Genomic DNA, 23,404 nt, shown 5'->3' with positions numbered 1-23,404 from the left:
AAAAGCCTGTGCTGTTGCATGGGTATAATTCGTTGTCATCTGTTTAAAAGAAAAAAAAAGAGCATAAATGACGGAGAATTTCAAAATTGGGCAGTAATGGACCATGAAGCTCAGTGATGATTCAACCTGGTGATATTCTGAACAAAAAGATCCATCATGATTGTAACTGTTTCCATCACTTCACACTGACTCCGCAGACATTCTAGGATTCAGAGTGACACAGTGACAATCCTAGAATCTTGGTACATAGATATACTGAAGTATCCTTTTAGTAACATCTTGTTTTTTCATGGTTGGTTTGGTTTTTCTTATTTGTTTATATAGCCTCTTATTAGTTTTACTCTAAAATTTAAATATTTTAAATATTTCCCCTTACTTGGTAGAGTGGTTTTTTATTTGAGAAAATGGTAGACATTTACAAATGAATATGAGGGGAATACTCTTAACATGACTGCCTTGGAAAAACACAGCTCAATATCATGGAGGGGAGGGATCCAGGGACATGGTCCAGAGGTTTAGAAATTGTCAGAACTAAATTTTGCCTCTCCATGGCCTATGTCAGTCAAAATCCTGCTACATTATAATGCTGTAGTGCAAGCTGGGGCCAGAAAGTTATCTTTTCTCTAGGTTTCAGGATATCGGATGTAGGTGTATGGTAGTTTGTATGCTATAAGGATGATCAATAGCAATTTGTTAAATAAATCTGAGTGACATGCAGATCTTGCCATCAAGTGGCTCTGTGTGCAGAGAGGGATGCATAGGCCCCTATCCACTGCCCACTTCACCTGTGACTGAGCATCTCAGCCTCTGCATACCTATAAGATCTGTCACTTGACCCTGGTGCCAATGAGCGCACAGTCTATGGGGGTGTAAACAAGTGAGCCAGCACTTACAAAGTTAAGTTTTCAGGGTCTGAAACGGTCTTTTCTTTATGGCATGTTGTCTTCTAGTGCTGGACCATGCTCTAGGCAGGAAAGGATCAGCGAATATGAGTGATTACAGGGCATTAAAGTCAATCAGTTGGCAGCTCTTAGTGACTCTATCGGCTGCCTGGCAGTGAGGGGTTTCTTGTGTGACTAAATATGCAGTCTGTCTAATAATAGCCTAGGGCTGCCATTGCTGTCTGTGAGGGAATGAAGTTTTGACTTCACCAGTGAAGAACCACAAGTAACTCCTTGTGTCAGGAGAAGAGTGGCTTTACAAACTGCCTGTATGCACAAATTAATGTTTACTGGAAAAAAGTCTCTACATCAGAGTTTTCTTTAGCCTACACTTAAAGAAATTTAGGGAGACCTTTACCAAAACTGAATTTCCTCAGTATTGTGGACGAAGTGTCTGTCTGTCTATAGACAACTTGTTGAAAGACTTTGAAGCTTAACAGTTTCATACTCCAAACCTGAAATAATAGCCATAAACAGAGTGAGTTTGCATTAGTTACTACAGTAACAACTGTACTACTCCTTTAAATTCCACATACTGTTTCCCTCCACCTCTTTTTTTTTTGTGCCAATGTACTTTTTATAAAATCTGAAGCAATTATATATACACTAGTTTTGTTATGTTTGGGCGTAGAGTGAACAGTTTTTCACTTAAAGCCCCTGAGATAATTGAAAGTGTAAATAGTTTTTTGGCAAATACTGACCATTTAAAAAAAGCTGTTCAAATGCTTGGCAGTTAACAGTTTTGTAAAGGCTTTCATATTCAGAACTGATGGTGTAATTATTTATGAAGCCCCGAGTTTATTTCCTTCAGATTGTGTTTTTTAAATCTTATAAGAAATGCTTTTTAATATTTTGTGGTGATGGTAGGAAAATCAGAAAGGCCTGTGTGTATATTCTGACACATAAGCAGTGTCTTCCCTCATTTTTAGGTGCATAACACTTTAAAAATCACTTTTTCACATTTGCATAAAGAATACTTCAAATAGAGCACATCTTCCTCTAGAAACTCAATTTTAGCTCTTTCTTTTAAGAAATAGAGATGGTAATCATGGAGCGGTGTAAGATGTCAGAATTATCTATTTCAACTGTGACAGAGCAGAATACAACTGATGAAGAAAAGAGTGCTGCAGCCTCTGGGAATGAAATGATTAACTGGAGCAGGTATGAAAGAATTGTAATTCACCTGACCAGGTTCCTTCCTTCTGCTTCTTTTTTCAATTTTGTCATATCTCTCCCCCCCCGTCCCCATTTATGGCTCATCCAAACGTTTGCCTTTGACTGGTGTAGCTGTCTTGTACGTGGTCATGTAGAAGGTATGGCAGTAAGGAAGCAGTGTCTATCCTCTTCACTCCCTGGACACTGCTGTATCCAGTTTCCCTGCCTGAAAGGGGTGCTTTGTCTTAGAGCAGTTCTGTATGTTGTATGCCAGAATAGGAAGCATTACATGTAACACACAAACTGTGTTCTGAGGATGTTTTGTATGTCTTTTGGTTTGCCACTTTTCTTACAGTAGTACCCAGAAGCCTCAGTCAAGATCGGGGTTCCATTATGCTAGGTGGGAGTCTCGCAGCAATGATGTTAATCCTTTTGGTGCCGAAGAGCCTTTTAAGTGTGAAAATTAATTCTTAGCAGTTAAAATCTGAAATACTACTAGCAATTAGGAAATTAAAGAAAGTGCAAAATGTTCACTTTCTTTTCTTCACATTTGATTGTCTTAAATTGCTAAAGAATTAGTAACATGTAAATGATTCTGATTAAAATTTTTAAAAAAAGTAAAATATTGATTCTGTTTTTGACATAATTTTCTCTATTGTGTCCTAGAGTATCCTGTTCTGCTTTTTCCCCCTGTGTTGGGTAAATGACTTTTTAGATGTCACCATACCCTGCAGTAGTTTGGTTTGAATGCTGGGGTGATCAATAGCAATTTTGGTAAACAGAACATGTTGACAATAACTTTTTTTTTATCCAAGTGATTTGCAGTGTTTATATAATGTAGGTGAGGTAATCATTTTTTTTTTTTTTTAAACTGGAACAACTTCTGCTGGTGAAAGAGACAAGCTTACATGGAGCTCTTCTTTAGGGAAGTGCTCTGTGTAAGCCTGAGAGCTTGTCTCTTTCACCAACAGAAGTTGGTCCAGTAAAAGATTACCTCTACCACACTTGTCTAATTTTCAAGTGGGACAGATACTAAACAGTTAGTGTCCCAGAGACCTTACTTTCTAAATGGAGATAAGACAGCAGGTTGTAGGGCTTCATAAAGCATAAAGATGGGTGACAGTAATGGGAACATAACGTTACAGTTACTAGCAAGTGTGGGCAGCATAGGGGTTTTTTAAGTGAAGTGTGAGTGAGCAAGAGATTCTGGTTTACCACTTTTTATAAAATGAAGTTGTCCATGATAGGACTAAGGACGCTACCTGACGGTATTAGAACATTAGCTTTTAAGTCTTCAAAATGTAAAGTATTCATTTGATCATCCTAATACCTTGCCAGATATTTGCATTTCAGGACAGATGAGAATATAGATAGCGATCTAACAGCATCTTGCATCTTCGTTCAAATGCCATCTGTGCAGAGTGAAGCGCGTCTAAAAGCAAGAGTAGATCTTATCACACATGTAAGGGAAGTATTCCTAGACTTAGCAAAGTAAAATACTGCACAAAGCTTTTTGTTAAAGTAAATTTTTCAGTTACTTGGTTAAGAAACAGTTAAAATCTTGGAATTTTTTTGATACCTCAGCATTCTAAACACTATTTGAATCCTCCCCATATAATGAAATAAACTGGATGAAATATTTTTTGCATTAAAGATTGGATCTGTTTATAAGGAATATCTTTCCTATTTTGGTTATCCAATCTAATTGATCACTACAAATGTCATAGCGAAGTTTGCACTTACCAAAAGTTATGACACACTGGTGGAAAGTGAGATAACCGAGGACCTGGCTACACTTGCAGATGTAGAGTGCTTTGAGTTAAACCAGCCTTCGTAGAGCGCAGTAGGGAAAGCGCTGCAGTCTGTCCACACTGATAGCTTCAAGTGCACTGGCTTGGCCACATTTGCAGCACTTCAGCGGCATTGGGAGTGGTGCATAATGGAGTGTGTGTGTGGAGTGTGACAGAGTGTGTATGTGGAAGGAGTGGGTTTTTGGGGGGCTGAGAGCATGTCAGCATGCTGTCTTGTAAGTTCAGACAACAGCAGATGCCCCCTTCCCCACCACCCCTCTCTCTCTCTCTCTCAGTAATAGTAATGGTACCATAGTATAGTAATGGTAATGGTTGCTTTGTCTCAGAGGAGATAAGCAGCCAGCTGTCGGAAACGGAGCTTTCAACGGGCATACCTACAGCCGATTCCAAACAATGACAAGAGTGACCACTTGACTTAAGGGGATTATGGGATGTTTCCGGAGCATGATCAGAGCGCAGTAAAGCAACATCTTGTTCACACTGGCGCCGCAGTGCTCCAGCGGGGGCGCAGCAAACGTTATTCCACTTGCTGAGGTGGAGTACCAGCAGCGCTGTAGCCGCGGAGTCAGAGCGCTCTACGTGCCTTACCAGTGTGGATGGGTAGTGAGCTAGTGTGCTCGGGGCTCCTTTATTGCTCTGTAACTTGCAAGTGTAGTGTGGTCTGTATTGGCACATGTTGACTTTTTAAATGATTATGTCTAATGTAGATCCAGCTCTATAAAGCACGAAATTTAACAATATTGTGTGTAAACAAACCTTAATTTTGCAAGTTTTACTGTGCTCGACATTTGAATGCTAAGGCGGATCAATACCTAGAATCCCTGTAGGTATTAACATTTGTTTAATATTGGGGAAGATGCTAGAATTTGGAATTCTGTAGAAATTTAAAAAGTCATTTCCAGTCTGATCCTTCAAATAGAGCACACATTAATCATTATTAGTTGGAGCAAAAATAACTGGAAAATATATTTGTCAACACACTATTGGCTACATAAACAGTAGCCAAATGACGCATTGGATTTTGTTGTTCTTCACTGATGTACCTAGAATCATAGTACAGTAGTTGGGAAAGGGCATATAGGACCATAAAGTTCAAACTTCCTGCTAAGGCAGGACATTATGGCTCGGTTCTCAGTTCCCCCCCCAAGCTAGTTTTGTGTGAAGATGGATGGGGCAGATGGGGGAGGAACTTTTAAGTCATGTCTGTACTTCCCATGTTCTCTGCCCTACCTGACTTCTAGCATAGTTGAATGGAATACAGCAAATTACTGAATTGTTTATAGATGCAATAAATGTGATTTTAAAGGAGACCACACATCCGAAATGCCTGATTGTAGGTTATATGCTGTGATCATGGCTAAACTAGTGGCAGGAGAGGCTGGAAAAATGCAGTGAAACTTGCTTGCGTAGCGACTGCTTCTCTTGTATCCAAAGAAACATCCAGGATTGTCTTTTATGGTGGTGGTATTGAGAGGATAGGAGCTGTACTCCTTTTTCTATTTTGGGCTTTATTATTGGTATTAAAGCATTTCATACTTTCAGTCCAATGTAATCAATTCCTACTTGTCATATTGTATGCTTCATTGTACACGTTTCTGATACCTAATTTTTTTTTGGCTCTGTGAAGCGTACCTCCTTGCATCTAGGTTAGGGAATAAAGCTCACTGCGCCAGCTGCCATCTTGCTGCTCATTGCTCACTCTGTAATAGCCTTTGTTCTGGAAACTTAACCCTCTGGCCAGGTCACCATTTAGTCCACCCCTTCTGGGCTTAAAGTCCAACAGAACAACTGTTCAAACGCTGTTGCCAGACAACATTCAGCCCTAGCTCAGGATTCTGTGCCAGTGTCTAGCACTGGAACCCAGGCCTGTCTGTTACACTGGGTTTCAGCCCAGAGACCCTATAACTAGCAATCCAGGTTCTCAGTCTCTGTCCCTATTGCTGTTTCCCTGGGCTACTTTCTATCAAGCCTCTCTATTTTCTCTTTCCTGGTTCTGGGTTTACCACTGGAGCTTGCTCTACTTGCTGTGGATACTTCACCACTCCTAGCCTCTTGTCACAGTACTTACTCCAAGACAGGCTCAGAGGGCCGATTCTCCCTCTGTGCTTCTTCCTTGTCCCTGATGACCTCCCTCATCCTGGGGAGTGATGTAGACTCCTTCCTGTACAGCCCCCTTCTACTCTCAGCTTTCCAGTTTTATAGTACTGTCCCATCCCTTTTCCAGCTGGGCTTCATTCTCCATTTAAGCCTGGCTGCCCTCCTCTAAGGTGATGCCAGGAGAGCTAACTGGCCTCAGGCGCTCATTAGCACATCAGCCTTGATCACAGGCTCTCGGAATGACTTAATATGCATTTCATTGTTAATGAACTTTAAAACATGGAGAGAGGAGTTCTTGTCTCTGTGCTCAGACAGGTAAACTTTGCTGAGCTCTAGTCAGAGTGCTCACTGACTGCCTCTGGATCTGGACAAGTTTTTTAAATTGCCTCAGTTCATCAGTAGAACCAAGGTATATGTTTATCTAACTAGTTTTGTAATTATTAGCTTTCTGAAAGTGAAAAGTGCTAAAATAGTGCTGAAGCTTGGTATCTTACCCAGCCTCATTTGAAGTGTTGTTCCCAACTAAACTCTGCTTCCTATGTAGGTTGTCTGAAATTAAAGCCAAGTATGTTGCAGTAGCAGAGACTATAGAGAAACAGAGTGACTGTACAAAACAGGACAACTTTAGCCATGCTCTACAAAAAAGGCTGAAAAACAGGCCTCAGAACCTAGTTATTGGTTTTGTTAGTTACACACGATTGAATGCTTTTAGATAAAAATCCTTTTGGTCCTAATAGCTGCTCCACTGTGCCCTAGCTCGCTCTTTTTTTCCAGATGTCTGTTTAGTCCAGAAATTGAGTTTTGAAAGTATCTGCTTACGTGGCCACAACTTTGTCATGACTTGATTGTGTAAAGTCTCTGGCACTAGTCACTGAATCACCCCACATCGAACTCAAGATAACAGAGTGGTTTGAAATCAATTTAAACAACTCAGGTTTCTTCTTTAGACATCTGTTCCTCCACATAGGAAGGATAATAGTTTCCTCCATAGATGGCTGAGGGTAAAACTTGTAGCTGTGTTCTAGTAAACGTTGCTTTTATTTTTACCAACTTTGAGATGGTTACACTATTGGTTATTCATTGGTCCTTAAAATGAACATGGTTAATATGTTAGTTTTCCATATGTTCCAATGCAGTTTTGCATTACACACAGGTATAAACAACCCCCTGAAGTTCGTTGTGTGTGCTTAGAACAAACTGTGGAATGTCTAATGGTCCGTAATTTTTTTCCCCCGTGGTTTAAGGCACCAGTGGAACGTTGGGCCTGAAAGATAACCCATTATAAGTGAAGGCAACCATTTGGGAGGGTGCTGGGGAAAATTCCTACTAAAATGCCGGATGTAATACCAGTAATAAACACAATAAAATAACTGCTTTCAAACAGCTTGACTTTTTTTGCTCTTTACCATATCTAAAGAGAAAATTGGGGCATAGTTGGATAGTGAGTCATTCTGTTTCATAGGTAGGTAATGGCACAGGCTATGTTACAATTAGCTAGTTCTTCAGGCATCCGAACAAAACCACCATTTTAATACTACTCTTTTCCACAGGCCTTTTCTCGATATGGTATATAATGCACAGGACTGTACTGAAGATGATTACTATGCTCTCTTTGTACTTTGTCTTCTGTATGCAATGTCTCAAAATAAAGGTAAGATGTTTATCACTTTGGATATTCTTAAATGTGTCTTTCCACAGAAAGGAGAATAAAATGAGACTTGACTGCACTCAGTGGTCTTAGTTTGGTAAACATTTCTTCAGTGAACTACATATTTGTTTTTTCTAGATGACTTAAACTACAAGAAACAAAAATGGTTGTGTAGGATCTGCATTTTAGAAGAATTTTTAATAGAATGCTATAATTGTTTAGATGGTTTGTTTCTTCAATTGGTTTCCTAGAACTAGAAATGAATTACTCATTTGCGCTTTGTTCTCAGTTACTTGACTTCAGTACTCTTAAGCTGAACTAACAAAATATGTTCACTATGAACACTGGGGCCCTGATTATCCCTGACTTTCACAGATACGTGGTTGAAGTGAATGCAAAGTGGGTGTAAAATATTACCACTAGTATGAGTGAAGAATTCCGACTTGGTATCATTTACCCTTTGCTCAGGTGTAAATTACTACAATTACTACAATTGCAAGGCAGTGGAGAATTAGGCCCTGATTTTTGAAAGTCTACTGTGGTCTGTTATTGGTACTCCATTCCACACATCCTTAATTCATTCTTTGTTAATGACACAGCTTTCTTTGTCCTCAACAGTTCCAAATATGTTGCATCATAATTCTTTGGTTTCAATTTTAGAGATTTTATTATGAAGCTTTTTTGCTTTTAATACTTTTGCAGTTGGTTCATAGCTTGTATATGTGACATTACTTGGGGTGGTGCAGAGTTGGCTTTACTGCTGATTATCTTGTAATGAACAGATGCAACTTTAATGGATTTTTCATTGTGAAAGTATTTGGACATATGACACACACAGTGATATAAACTGAAAGCTAATGTAAGAATTCCAGGAAGTCCTAGTAGATAAAATGCATCAAAAGTCTACATAATATAGAAATGAGTTTTGTGTATGGAAATATTGAGCCATGACACATACAATTCAGTTAATCATCAGAATTAGGGCTGTCAATCGATTAAAAAATTGAGTGATTAATCGCACTGTTAATAATAACATCATTTATTTAAATATTTTGGATGTTTTCTACATTTTCAAATATATTGACTTCAATTATAACCCAAAATACAAAATGTACAGTATTACAAATATTTGCACTGTAAAACACCCCAAAAGAAATAGTATTTTTCAATTCACCTAATACAAGTACTGAAGTGCAATGTCTTTATCATGAAAGTTGAACTTACAAATGTAGAATTATGTACAAAACCCCCTGCATTAATAAATAAAAGTGTGAAACTTTAGAGCCTACAAGTCCACTCAGTCATATTTCTTATTCAGCCAATGGCTCAGACTAACAAGTTTTGTTTACATTTGCAGGAGATAATGCTGCCCGCTTCTTGTTCACAATGTCACTGAAAGTGAGAATAGGCGTTCGCGTGTCACAGTTGTAGGCGGTGTTGCAAGATATTTACATGCCAGATGTGCTAAAGATTCATATACCCCTTCATGCTTCAACCACCATTCCACAGGACATGTCTATGCTGATGACGGGGTCTGCTCGATAACAATCCAAAGCAGTGCAGACCGATGCATGTTCATTTTCGTCATCTGAGTCAGATGCCACCAACAGAAAGATGGATTTTTTTTTTTTATTTTTATTTATTTATTTTTTTTGGTAGTTCGGGTTCTGTAGTTTCTACATTGGTGTGCTGCTCTTTTAAGACTTCTGAAAACGTGCTCCGCACCTCATGCTTCTCAGATTTTGGAAGGCACATCAGATTCTTAAACCTTGGGTAGAGTGCTATAGCTATCTTTAGAAATCTTACATTCTTTGCATTCTGTGAAATCTACAGTGAAAGTGTTCTTAAAATGAACAACACTTGCTAAGTCATAATCTGAGACTACTATAACATGAAATATATGGGAGAATGCGGGTAAAGCAGAGCTGAAGACATATCATTCTCCCCCAAGGAATTCAGTTCTAAATTTAATTAACGCATTATTTTTTTTTTAACAAGTGTCATCAGCATGGAAGCATGTCCTCTGGAATGGTGGCCAAAGCATGGAGATATATGAATGTTTAACATTTCTGGCATATAAATACCTTGCAATGCTGGCTACAATTCTCACTTTTTGGTGATGTAAATAAAAGAAGGTAGCATTATCTCCTGTAAATGTGAACAAACTTCTTTTGTCTTAGCGATTGGCTGACTGAGAAGTAGAACTGAGTGGACTTGTAGGCTCTAAAGTTTTGTGTATTTTTTTTTGAGTGAAGTTATGTAACAAAAAAAATCTACATTTGTAAGTTGCACTTTCATGATTGCACTTCAGTACTTGTATGAGATGAACTGAAAAACTTTCTTTTGTTTATCATTTTTACAGTGCAAATATTTGTAATAAAAATATAAATTGAGCAGTGTATACTTTTGTATTCTGAGTTGTAATTGAGGTCAATATATTTGAAAATGTAGAGAAACATCTGAAGTATTTAAATGGTATTCTATTGTTTAACGATGTGATTAAAACTACAATTAATTGTGATTGATTTTTTTGAGTTAATTGTGTTAGTTAAGTGCAATTAATCAACGGCCCTAATCAAAATTAATTCTGGTTCAAGTTTCCAATAGAAAATTCTGCTTCTACTTCCACTTCACCTCTTGCATCTTTTTGAAATACTGACAAGTACAGAATATCTTGCATGACTTGAGTATTTTTATTGAATTTCAACTTCCAACTCCTGAAACATACTGCCTTCAACTGAAATCAGTTGAACAAAAACACAGCATTTCAGGACATCACGGTGTGTGTGTGGGGGGGGGGGGGGGAGAGAGAATGACTTCAATATAGTGGTAGAGGCATTTCTCTTAACACTTTGAACAGGTTCAGGTGAGGGAAATGGCAAGTAGATTGATGATAGAAGTCCTGGAAGGTGAGGGTGCAAGTCCAGAATATTTTGATTTTACAATCAATTAAGGGTTATGGGTATGTGGGTGGAAAGAATATAAAACTGTGGACAACTTTTTCCCCAGGGGTATAGAAAATATGGGTTTGAAACTGGTTAAAAATAACTCTACAGAACCACACTCTGTGGAGAGAAGAAATGGATTTGTCTGTTGCGTGGCTTCATTTTCCAACTGGAATTGTGTAGTGGATGTGATAGGACCAAAATAATGCAAATTGAGCATCTTAAGGATGGAAACCAGGGATCGGTGACAGATCAAGACCTATAAAAGAAAATGAAGAGTGAGGTCTTAAATTCATTCTGTACCAAATACTCCTTACCCCATGGTTTATTGGGATCAGCTAGGATGCAGCTGCAAAACATTGACCTGCTACATTTGCAGTTCATGTTGAAGGGCATTAATAATGCTAGACTACCAATACTTTTTTAAAAAAAATCAGGCTCTTGTTACGTTATGTAAATAAAATCAGATACAGTTCGCTCGCTGTACATCTTTGGATGCAGCATGTGTGAAGTTAATTTGAGAAATTCTGTAAAATGTGAAATTTGAAGGAGTTAAAAAATTTCCAGTAGAGCAGATGAATGTGGGTTTTATATGTGTAGTTTATTGTAATGGCAGTAGTTAGACTGAAATAACTTCAGCATCCATCATTAAACCCTTTCTTACAGCTATCCAGCTAGATAAATATTTTAACACTGGTCCTTGTGCATATAGAACGCTTGCTTTCAAATATAATCCTTTTAGCTTGACTAATTTGGGGAATTAAAAGTCCCATTTATTGGGCTAGGACACAATACAATAATAGCATAGTTTGAGAACACAAATGTGTATTCTTTCAGACTATAATCTCTCTGCAGACTATTCTTATTTTGCAGAATATAATTTCATAAGCAACCCAATTCCAAATCAGTTAGTCATAGGCATGCAGAGTTGCTATAATCACTTGTGTGTTCCTGTGTATATGGATTTGAAGGTGTTTCCTTATGACCTGCTTCTCTTTTTGCTCCATTATTAAATTTGTTCTGTTAAAAGTTTGGCCAGTTCTGGGACCTAGATATGGCCAAGCAATATGTCTCCTTTTAACATATTTTGCTGTCATGTTGGCTCTTTGGCAGAGTATCTTTCATGCTAAGGGATTTTTTTAGTTCTTCACAAATAAGATGAATTAGACACCAACTTGGCAAATGGCCATTGTAGGGGCAGATGTGTGTCTGGAAGGAACAGAGGCAGTCTTTTCTGGATGAGTTCCAGCAGATCCTGCTCATTGAAATTCTGAAGGTGCTGTAAAAGGCACTGGTTCTTTGAGTGTTTTGAGTATAGTAAGAGGGGAAGAATTGCAGGGGGTGCTGGTAAATGTCCAGGCCCTCCCTAAAAAAAGTAGAACGTGGAGAACACTACTATGCATAGTTTCAATCATTATTCAAAAATCAATTTTCGTGACTGGATAATCTTTCCAGTAATCATACTTTATTTTCTTTTTGGTGAAGATTATTGTGAAGGTTGTAGCGAAATGAGTGTCTTGTCCTCAGATTCCTTGAACCCTTGTCTTTCAGCCTAGATATGATCAAGTTGGCACTGGTCTATGATTTATCTTGATAAGGTGTCCATGCTGTTTCTTTCAGTTGGCATTCCATTGAAAATAAGGTTTGTTAATTCTTCTGTGGGACTTGACTAGGGTGCTTTTAAATGGGTTTTAGTCTGAACTTTTAAAAGTGTCAAAATTGTGGTTTTAGGCAATTCCTTACCAGCCAAACAGTCTCTAAGGCAAACTTCCCTGTGGCTCTATTTTATTATTCCTTTGTCTTTAATATGTATTTGAGACCATCGGAGGTAATTGAGATAGTTAATTAGTTTGTGTTGTGTCACTGATGTGTGGATGGGATTCAGCTCCATCTCTTTTACCTCACCATTCTCTGTGTCTAACTGAAATTGAGATTTGGATGAGAGTTGGCTGAAAACTGCCTGGATAACACAGATGGTGAGAGTGTGCAGAAGAAATTTTTAAGACATTACAGGAATGAGTTTTGGTGTTTTGTGTGGCTTGGGCCATCTTTGGCCCAAGAGATTTGCAATTTGGGGGTTCATCTGTCATCTTTATGGGTTTTAAATTGCAGGAAGCATCATTGGCCAATAATATTTTTCCACTTATGTGAGACGAGGAGCTAGTTCCATTCTCCCCTGATCATGGCCCTGCCACAAGAACCCTTGTGAACTCATGTTAACTGAAGCGTTGATACTTCCCCTCTAATAAGTGACCATGTACAGAGGTTTGAACCTTCTGTCTCTGAACTAATGCAGCCTGCTATTTTAGCTCTACCAGTAGAGGCTCATGGTTTTTAGGTCCTGGGTTTCAATCCCTGTATATGATGATCCAGCCAAGGCCATAATTTACAAGTGATGACCCATACAGGGATTTGAACTTCTATAGACTTTAGTATGAGCTTCCTTAACATGGGTTACATAATCCCCCAATTTAACAGTCTATCTTTGCCACCCTTTAGTGGAGAAATCATATATAGAGGTTTGTTAGCTACTGTCATCTAGATTACAATAATCCAATGTGCTGTATTTTAAGACCAGTGGAAAGTTAGTGTAGAAGATTACTTCCAACCTTTTTAGGTAGTGGTGGTAAAAAGCAATAATAGTTCGAAAGCTGAACTGGCTTCCTATTTGCTTTCAGGTTCAATTAAGGCACTATTTACCATTGTGGGCTGCATTCAATACTATCTGTATGGCCCTGAGGATGTCACATGGGCTGCTGTGCTGTGCTGATTGGGCCGCAAGTGGCTCACGGGCCGCAAATTAAGAATCACTTAGTTGGCTTTGGGACTTGGTTATCAGACTGCTGTGACTATGGTATATTATGGTGGCTAGTTCTGTTTCTGTGGAAAAGAGCTATTTTTATGTCCACTTCTGATGGAAGTGTTTCATGTACTTCTACCCTGAGCACTATCTAGGGGTGTACTTTACATATCTAAAATGTAAATAATTATCAGCAAATTATGCTCTTGTTAGAATGGGTGTTAGTGTATGGAAGCTGTTTTGTATTTGCATATTTCTACAGTAAATAGAATTGAGGACATGTGCTCTCTTGTTTTAGAAGGGCAACTTTCAAGTGCTCAAGTGTGTCATTAATAGTGCAGGCTTGGAAAAGTTTTCATGTACATGTCACCTAGTTAAACACAGCAATGTAGGACTTTCCAAAGGGTAAGAGCACACATAGAATTCTAATTACTAGTAATTAATTTTGTTCATTATCGAGCTGAAAATTGACCCTACAGTGTCCCTGGAATCCATATAGAACCATTTTACATGCTAAGTATGTGAAGTCAGCGCATGTTCATTTAGAATTGTGTTGTCTTGCACCTATGCACATTGCAAACATGTTACTATTCATTACACAGGTTGCACACTTAAATAAATCTCAAAAAACCCAGAAGTTGAATATTTGGTCACATATTTAAATAGTAACTTGCTGGCAGAAGGCTTTTACTGCTGATCTATTTCCCTCCCTTTAGGCAAATGTGATTACTAATGGCACAGTTACCTTCCATGCTACAGAATCAGTCACACATTTTTGTGATCACTGTTCATAAACAAAACTGAGGGGTATTAAGTCTTTGGACAATATGGTTTGAAAATTGTTAAGCAGTAACAAGTAATAAAGATTATGGTGTAAAAATATTATGTTTTTGAACAACAAGCCGTGCTCAATATTTGAGATGGCAGGGAATAGACTGTTCCTATGGCTAGGTGTACTCTGACTGTGGAAGGTAGTCCATGAGACCTGGAAACTTCTCCTGTGAATCCTATGTTGCCACTACATTGTTGTAGTAAGAATGCTTTGCTTTGAATCCAGCATATTACACAAATCGTACTTCAGGGTTTGGTAAAATGCTGCATACTTCAAAATGAATAGAAATGGCTTAATTCCTTACAAACAAACCTTTCTTTAAGATTTTTAGTGGGAAAACAAAACAGTTGCATTAGCCAATTATAATTACAGTCAGCAGTGTAACTGTGGAAAAACGAATATGCAAAACCATTTGAAAGAAGGATGTTAAACAGGCTTTTGATACCTGCCACAAAATAAAAGTTTACTTTTACCATACAAGCTGTTGGAATTACTTTTTATCTGGTAAGTAAAAAAAAGTGAGGCTATACTGAAATCAAGTGTTTTGAAAAACACACTTAAAAAAGATATAACCATAAGGCATCACATGTGACATTGGATTGGCTTAGCAGGAGTTCAGGGTTGGAAGAAATTTAATGAAGTGGAGTACATCCTTCTCATCTATTAAGGAAATGTTTTAGAGTTGCTTGAAATCAAGACAATGAGCTTTAACAGTCTGTAACCATTGTCTGAGGTCTTACTGTAACACGTTGTTCATAAAGGGTAATATTTCAAACCAGAATATTCTGAGAAATCCAACTTGGCCTGAAAACTTGGCATTTGTTTAAATTTCTTGTAGGTACTTTCACAAAAGCCAGTGTGTTTAGCATTTTGGAGTTGTAATTATGACCCTTTTAATCTGGCTTGTTCCCTGGTAACTGTTGGTGGTTAAAAGAATTAATCTTAACACATAGGAAAAAAAAATTCTCTGGTTTTCTTAAATCAGACTTCCAGCAGGACCCTTACATGACTTGGTCAGTTGTCAACAAAGTAATAATACTTTTAAATGATTTTCCAGGGAACCGAAGAAGTTTAGGTGTCCATTTCAGTGGAATTCCATCCTTCAGGCTCATTTTTGAAAATCCCAACCTGGAAGGTTGTAAAAATTTGTTTTTTCTTTTCCAACTGTGCCACGGCCATTCAAATGTCACAATTTTACTCTATGCCAATGCAGTTCTATACTGCTTATGATACTCTGCCTTTTCAAGATGACTTATTGCAATTTTTAATAGCTATTAGCTAATATCCTCCTGTTTTCTTCTGCTTCAAAAGGAATTGATCCTGTCAAGCTGGAGAGAATTCAGCTTCCAGCACAGCATGCTGAGGAGAAAAGCTCATACAACCACGTACTTGCAGAAAGGCTCATCAGGATAATGAATTATGCTGCTCAACCAGGTAGAGCATTTCTGATCATGTCAACTGATTACTTTTTTTGTGCAGCAATAAGTTCTGAAAATGTAATGTCAATGTTTAAAATATTTAAAGTACTTCCCCCATGGGGAAGAGACTCACTGCTGTTCAACTGGAACTAGCAAGCTCTTGTTAGATGATAAGCAGATCTGGCCTGTGAAAGAGACACATGGCAACATTCCACTGGGGAGCAGAATAAGTAGGAATTCTGCTTTTCATCTCAATAGTTGCTGTTGCATTCAAGAGAACAGGGAGGCCTAAGACCTTAGAGTTCCTGCGTATTGTTGAGTTGCATAAGCAAAATGTCCAACAAGCAATAACGAGAGAGTTAGTTTACATTTTAGGTTTCAGAGTAGCAGCCGTGTTAGTCTGTATTCGCAAAAAGAAAAGGAGTACCGGTGGCACCTTAGAGACTAACAAATTTATTAGAGCATAAGCTTTCGTGAGCTACAGCTCACTTCATCGGATGCATTTGGTGGAAAAAACAGAGGAGAGATTTACTTACACACACACACACACACACACACACACACACACACAGAACATGAAACAATGGGTTTATCATACACAAAATATATAAAATACATACATAAAATGCATCCGATGAAGTGAGCTGTAGCTCACGAAAGCTTATGCTCTAATAAATTTGTTAGTCTCTAAGGTGCCACAAATACTCCTTTTCTTTTTGCGAATACAGACTAACACGGCTGCTACTCTGAAACATGGGGAAATAGTTTTACTTTGTGTAATGACTCATCCATTCCCAGTCTCTATTCAAGCCTTGCTTACAGACAGCCCCCCAGTCTGAAGCAAATACTCACCAGCAACCACACACCACACAACAGAACCACTAACCCAGGAACCTATCCTTGCAACAAAGCCCGTTGCCAACTCTGTCCACATATCTATTCAGGGGATACCATCATAGGGCCTAATCACATCAGCCACACTATCAGAGGCTCCTTCACCTGCGCATCTACCAATGTGATATATGCCATCATGTGCCAGCAATGCCCCTCTGCCATGTACATTGGCCAAACTGGACAGTCTCTACGTAAAAGAATGAATGGACACAAATCAGACGTCAAGAATTATAATATTCAAAAACCAGTTGGAGAACACTTCAATCTCTCTGGTCACTCGATCACAGACCTAAGAGTGGCTATACTTCAACAAAAAAGCTTCAAAAACAGACTCCAACGAGAGACTGCTGAATTGGAATTAATTTGCAAACTGGATACAATTAACTTAGGCTTGAATAGAGACTGGGAATGGATGAGTCATTACACAAAGTAAAACTATTTCCCCATGGTATTTCTCCCCCCACCCCGACCCCCCACTGTTCCTCTGATATTCTTGTTAACTGCTGGAATTAGCCTACCTGCTTGTCACCATGAAAGGTTTTCCTCCTTCTTTCCCCCCCCCCCCCCCCCTGCTGTTGGTGATGGCTTATCTTAAGTGATCACTCTCCTTACAGTGTGTATGATAAACCCATTGTTTCATGTTCTCTGTGTGTGTGTATATAAATCTCTCCTCTGTTTTTTCCACCAAATGCATCCGATGAAGTGAGCTGTAGCTCACGAAAGCTTATGCTCTAATAAATTTGTTAGTCTCTAAGGTGCCACAAGTACTCCTTTTCAGTTTACATTTTAGTAACTGATATTAGGTCCCAGTCCTGCACACATGCACATCAGTAAAACTACTGCTGCGAGTAAAGTTACTTCCATGTGTAATTCTTGCAGTATTTGGCTCCTTAGTTTGTAGCTGTCCTTCATTTCTAGGCTGATTACAAATTTTCAATCAACATTTTTTTTTTAATGCAAAATTGGGCATTTGGCTAAATTTTTTTTTTTTTTTTACAGAAATCTGCTTTCCTTGAATCTTTTTTTGTTAATCAGAGAAATTAAGGGTGTTTTTTTTTGTTTTGTTTTTGTTTTTTGTTTGTTTTTTTTATAAAGTTCAAATTTGTGCTGGTGCGGGGAGGAACACACCCATTTTTCCAATGGCTTTGTCATCTCACCTCTTCTAAATTAAGTAACTCATGGAAACATTGTGTTCAAGCGTTAGCTCTTCACTGCTTGGTTTCTATTTAAACAAAAGCACTTCCTTAGAATCCATAATTAGGCAAAATTAGGCCATAATTAGGCTGGGCAAAACTGGTAATGTGTTAGACATGATTGAGAAGTCTCCTTATTCCCTCCTCCTGCTCTAACTCTGGATGTGGCTCTACAGGGCCTTGTTTCTGGTCCTCTTCTCCCTCTATAATTTTTCCCTGAGTAATCTCATCCAGAAACATAGATGATGATATGATCTTTATGCCGAGGATTGTCAGATCTACCTCTCTTCTGAACCACCATCTGCTGTCCAAACTTAAATTCCTTCCTGTCCTTCTGAAATCTCAGGGATGTCCAACTGTCATTTTAAGATCAACATGGCCAAAACAGAGGTCTTAATCTTTCCCCCCCCCAAATACTGCCATCCTCCCTTCTTTCTCTATCAATGGGTAACATCCTCATCCTCCCTGTAACCTGGGCATCATCATCTTCTCTGCAAGATTTAAACACAGCCTAGATGTGAGAATCTAGACATGGCAAATTCTTTCTGCATAACATAATGTTGCTAAGATACGGTATTTCCTGTCATCTACATAGCTAAAACTGTCAAAGTCTCCTCTTGACTACTGTAACATCCCCCTCCCCGCCCCTGGCCTTGACAGAGACAGTCTTGCCTCGTTCATATCCATTTAAAATGTTGCTGCAACAATCACTTTCCTAGCTTGTTGCTTTATCTGTCACCTGCCACTTTGCTTCCCTTCGCTGACTCCCCTTTCCCCACCACATCAGACACAAGTTACTTGTCTTCACTTTCAAGGCCATTCACTGTCTGTCCCATGCTACCTGTTCTCTCATATGCTTTTGAGATGTTCACTCTCACTCCTGCTCTTTCAGTGATGCCAGCCTTAACTGCCCTCTTGTTTGTTGTTTTTCAAATAAACACCCTGTGTTTTCTTCCAAGTTGCCCATCATGCATAAAAGTGACTACCCATAAACATTTGCAAAGCTACCTCCATTGTTCTCCTTCAAATCCCTCCTTAAAACTCTTTTCTTAATGCCTTGAAAAAACTTAACAGTTAGACTGCTGATGTGCTGAGACTGCTGCTTGTCATGCTGACCAATGTTGGCTCTTTGTTCTCCCCCATCAATCCACCTGTTGTGTGTATCTTATCTGTATCCACCTGTTGCCATCTTGTATTTAGATTGGGGGCAGACAGTCTTGTGTTTGTATATTGTCAACACAATGAGATCCTGGACCATGACAATGAATGATGATAATTATACTTCTGTTCCTGAAAGTTGCACTGGAGTAGCACAGTTTTTCAACCTGAAGGAGTGAGCTGGGGATGGGGAGAGAAGAGAGCTCTTAAATATTTCCCAAATATTTGAAAAATCCTGTTTGCTGGATTAGCCCAAAGCCAAAAAATTTGCTTTTAGTATTGTCTGGGGCTGAGTCTCATGGCAATAGTGATTTGACAGCTTCCAGAGAAGGAGTGGACTCCATCAGTGACAGAAATAACCTTAGCTTTCTCCTTGAGAGATCACTATTTTGCAAGGTCATAAACTATGTGCCTGAGACTAGATCATGCTGTTGTAGTATAGTCTGGTTTTGTTGTGTGTGGCCATTGTGGGGGGAGGAGTAGGGGAGGGAGGGAATGGAAAGCCTCTGAGTAAAAAAAAAGATTTCTCCTGCGTAAATACCCTGTACATCAGAATTGTAATTGACTTCTTACTTTAGATGGAAAAGTTCGTCTGGCAACATTGGAACTGGGCTGTCTATTGCTAAAGCAGCTGGTATTATCTAAAAGTGGCAGTATTATAAAAGATGTTCACCTTGCTTGCCTTGAGGTAAGTGTGTGCTACTTAGCTATCACCTTAAGGAAAGCGTCTTAACGTTAAGGCCCACATAAGTAATGGTTTTGTTGGTTATAATGACAGCTGGACATGACCTAAAGCTGCACAGATCTGTTCTGTTTAGTTTCATATAATCCATCTCTACAGCAAATACCTTTTGTTTAATTGCACAGAACTATTTGAGGAAAGAGGCTGTCTAGTGGTTAGATTAAGGAATTGGGAGGTGGGACTCCTAGGTTGTCTTCTCAGCTTTGCCATCACCTTGCTGTGTGAACTCAGGAAAGTGTCAACATAGCTGTTTATAAGGGCACTTCTGCACTGCCCCACAATTCTGACTCCAGGGGTGTAAATAGCAGTGCACGCCAAAGTGCTGCACTGTAACTCTCCTGTATGGATGTTGCAGGTGCAAACTAAATGGTTGCTACTTCACATTAACGTGGTTCTGTTTGAGGATTAAGTTAATGAGAAGTACAAACCTTTTAGTTCTCATGCAGCATCCACATGGGGCAGTTACAGGGCAATGCTTTTGTGTGCACTACTATTCACACCCCCAGAGTCCAAACTGTGGGGCAGTGCAGACATGCCCTGTGTTTCTGTGTAAAATTTGGATGCTCCCCATCTTGCAATGGTGCAGTGAGAGTTAATTATTTGTGACTCATTTTGAGTTTCTCAGATGAAAGGCATTTTGTAAATGCAAAACCCCTATTTTCATCAAGCTGAAGATTGGGAGGCTGAGTACATAGAAACCATGCCCAGTATATAATCAGCGTTTTTTCTGAATGAAATTATCAGGAAATAATTCTCCTTTGAGTGGCTTTTTCATATTCTCCTTCATGGGATATGCCAACTGGATACAGTGGAGACAATGGAACCTTAACTAGGAGTGCTTATTAGAGTGCTCTTGCACTCCCTCTTTCCCCTTCCCTCACTGGTCCTGAACACAGAGGAGGGAGGCTAGGAAAGAGGGTGTGGCTCTCTGGCCAATTCAGTTCCTTCCAATTACTAGCGGCGATGGATTAGGAATTGCTCTCAATCATTGGTCTGAATCCTTCTTAAATTGCCCAACAAATTTTTATTAAAGATAGTACATATTCTAATAAAACTTTATACTATATTAGGATTTTAGTGTTAGGGTGGCTGCTCCAAGCGTTAGTCCTGGAAGAAACCTTGATGGCAGATCCAAAAATGAAGCAGCTTGGCTTTAAACTCTGTGCTGCTTGCTCTTCAGGCTTCCCAGGGTCTGTCACATGGTGCCTTGTCTGCCCCACAGAAGGATATTTATTATTAATTTTATTAATTAATCAGACTGATTACTGGCTAGACTGGTGAATGCTGCTGTGGCAGAGAAGGCACTATTGGCCAGCTCCTTGACATTACTCATACCTTCATTCCAATCATTGAACCAGACAATGCCAGTCTCCTTTTGAACCTTCACATCTAAAGATACTGGATTTGTCTGTAAAACTGAAAGAACAATTTCCCACTGTAGTGTATAATATATTAGAAGATGAAGAGTAGATAGTTTTACACAAACTTCAGGAAACATCCTGTATTCGATGTTTGACTATCCATTGATGAATATGTGAAGATGCTGTTGCCTTTTGCGAATTAGTGGAAAGAATACCAACTACTTCAAGAAAAGAGTTCATATGCAGTTTTTGACATCCTACATTCTCTCAGCAGTATGAAATGGAATTTTACAATTTGTGATGCTCATGTGGGCAAGCCCAGCTTCGGTTCAACCAATATCTTAAAATACAGACAAATTATATCATTTACCCCAAAATGGCTTCTCATATTCCTACACACGCATAGAATCAAACTCCCTGGTGGTTTAAGTGGCTGTTCAGAGGTCTAAAGGTGGATTAGTCCTTCTGTACTGCTTCATATAAGGATGGAAAGAAGATGGATTTATGGGGGTTGGAGGAAGCCACCTTTTCACCACTCAAACCTAAAGTGGAGGAAGTAAGAAGCAGTGATCTTGCTGTACCAATACCATATTTGGGTGAAAATGTCTGTTAGCCTGGGAGAAGTTCAGTAGGCACCGAGAACTCACAAATGCCATCATTATGGTGGGTCAGCAAGTGGCAAAATATGACTTGGGAACATCTCTTGATTCTTCCGACTCTGCAGTTAGAGCTGTAGTTTTTGCAGTTTCTGTTAGAAGGTTCACTTGTTTAAATCTGCAAGAATTCCAGAAACAAAGTCTCTCTAAATTTGGGGATCTTCCCTTAGAGAAGGACTGTTTAGTACCAGAACTAATGAGGTTTCTGGAAAAATTAGACCAGACACACTGCCAGGTTGCTGGGCATCTAGCAACAGCCCAAGAGGAAACCTGGTTTTCAGGTACCCTCATCATAGTCTTCCTCTTTTTGACTTCCCCACAGGAGATTGTTATTACTAACAATATCCTCTTCACACTGAAAGGACTACTGAAGAAACTTCAAGAATCAGTACAAACAATCATCTTTGAGAGCAATGATGTCTGGCCTTTGGCCCAAAGTTTGACATACTGCCCAGGAACTGCAACCCAGTACTAATTCAAGCATATTTCCCTCAATTTAGAGCCTGACTGGATCATTTTTTTCCACTGCATTTCCACAGGCAAGTGTCTTTTAGAAATTACAAGAAGTATCAATACAGTTCAAAACTATTCATCCTTCCATTCCCTATTAGGAACCCTCGTTGCAAAAACCTGTTGAGATAATTGGTTCTTGCCTTCCCAAAAGAGGGTAGTGCCAAGGAATAGAGGAGAAACACAGGGTTCTATTCAAGGTCCTTTCTGATTCCCAAAAAAGATGGAGGTCTTCACCCTATACTAGACCTTAAGAAGCTCAACACTTTCATCAGGAAAATTAATTTCCATATGCTGACCCAAGCCTCTACCATACTCTCCCATTCTTAAGGAGTGGTTTGCTGCTGTCTGTTTAAAAGGACACCTGTTCCATATCTCCAAAAGACTCACTCATCGCAAGTACCTTCATTCATGGGGCAGGATCATTTTAGTACAAGATGGTCCCTTTTGGACTTTCTGCTGCTACAGAGTATTTACAAAATGTGCGTCTGTGGTGGCAACTCGCATAAGAGGGAATTTATGTGAACAATAGGTTATGTAATCAAAGGAACACCTTTGCAATGCTCTCTTCTACATATACTCCCTTTGAAAGATCTGGGTTCAATGATAAATTGAAAAGTTACTCTTACCAATCTCCTATAAAAGCTCTTTACCTTTTGAATGGATATTAAGTAGTGTTCTACCTCAAATTGATGGGATTTTTAGCTTCAAAGTAAGTCACCCTATATGCTAATCTCAAAATGAGAACCATATAGCACTGGCTGTCAACCAGATACAGAGTACAGACTGTGTGTATTGAAAATTAACCATTCCAAAGAAAGTGCTGTGATTTTTGAGGTGGGGCACTCAATTTGCAATGTCTTCAGGGCTATACCATTCAGCCCTCTTGCTCCATTTTAAGTTACCTCTGATGTGTCCAGCAATGGATGGGGGCCTCACTGATTCTGGTTCACAGTGAAGGGAACACTAAAATCCCCCAGAGACTGTTACAAATAAACCTTTTGGGGCTCAGAGAAATTTGTTAGGCATTAAAAACTTTGTCATTTCCAGCACAGTGGCTCCAGGTGGTTTATGAACAATATCACAAACAGGGAAGTTCGTATTCTACTCAACTTTGCAGAGAGGTTACAGTTTTATGGGAATGATGTATTCTTATGCACCTGTCGGGAAGAACAGCAACCTGACAGGCCAACTAAGAAGAATAACAATAGAGGCTCACAAGTGGTCACTAAAAACACCAATG

At 39.0% G+C, this 23,404-nt stretch overlaps 1 protein-coding gene across 10 annotated transcripts in view; it reads left to right on the top strand.

Moving 5' to 3' along the window:
* CLEC16A (C-type lectin domain containing 16A) overlaps window positions 1–23,404 on the top strand; it is a 204,313-nt gene that overhangs the window by 43,795 nt on the left and 137,114 nt on the right. For 7 of the 10 annotated variants that reach the window (XM_043494549.1, XM_038418493.2, XM_038418498.2 and 4 more), the window contains 4 exons: window positions 1,973–2,102; window positions 7,555–7,655; window positions 15,541–15,663; window positions 19,471–19,580. In XM_043494549.1, the coding sequence (XP_043350484.1) occupies window positions 1,973–2,102; window positions 7,555–7,655; window positions 15,541–15,663; window positions 19,471–19,580 (464 nt within the window). The remainder of the gene's footprint in view (window positions 1–1,972; window positions 2,103–7,554; window positions 7,656–15,540; window positions 15,664–19,470; window positions 19,581–23,404) is intronic. The other 3 variants (XM_043494551.1, XM_043494550.1, XM_043494554.1) reach the window with 1 other exon arrangement.

The sequence above is a fragment of the Dermochelys coriacea genome, chromosome 10 (genome assembly GCF_009764565.3).
Source record: "Dermochelys coriacea isolate rDerCor1 chromosome 10, rDerCor1.pri.v4, whole genome shotgun sequence".
Classification (NCBI taxonomy): domain Eukaryota; kingdom Metazoa; phylum Chordata; order Testudines; family Dermochelyidae; genus Dermochelys; species Dermochelys coriacea.
This window is presented reverse-complemented; position numbering and strand designations above follow the sequence as displayed.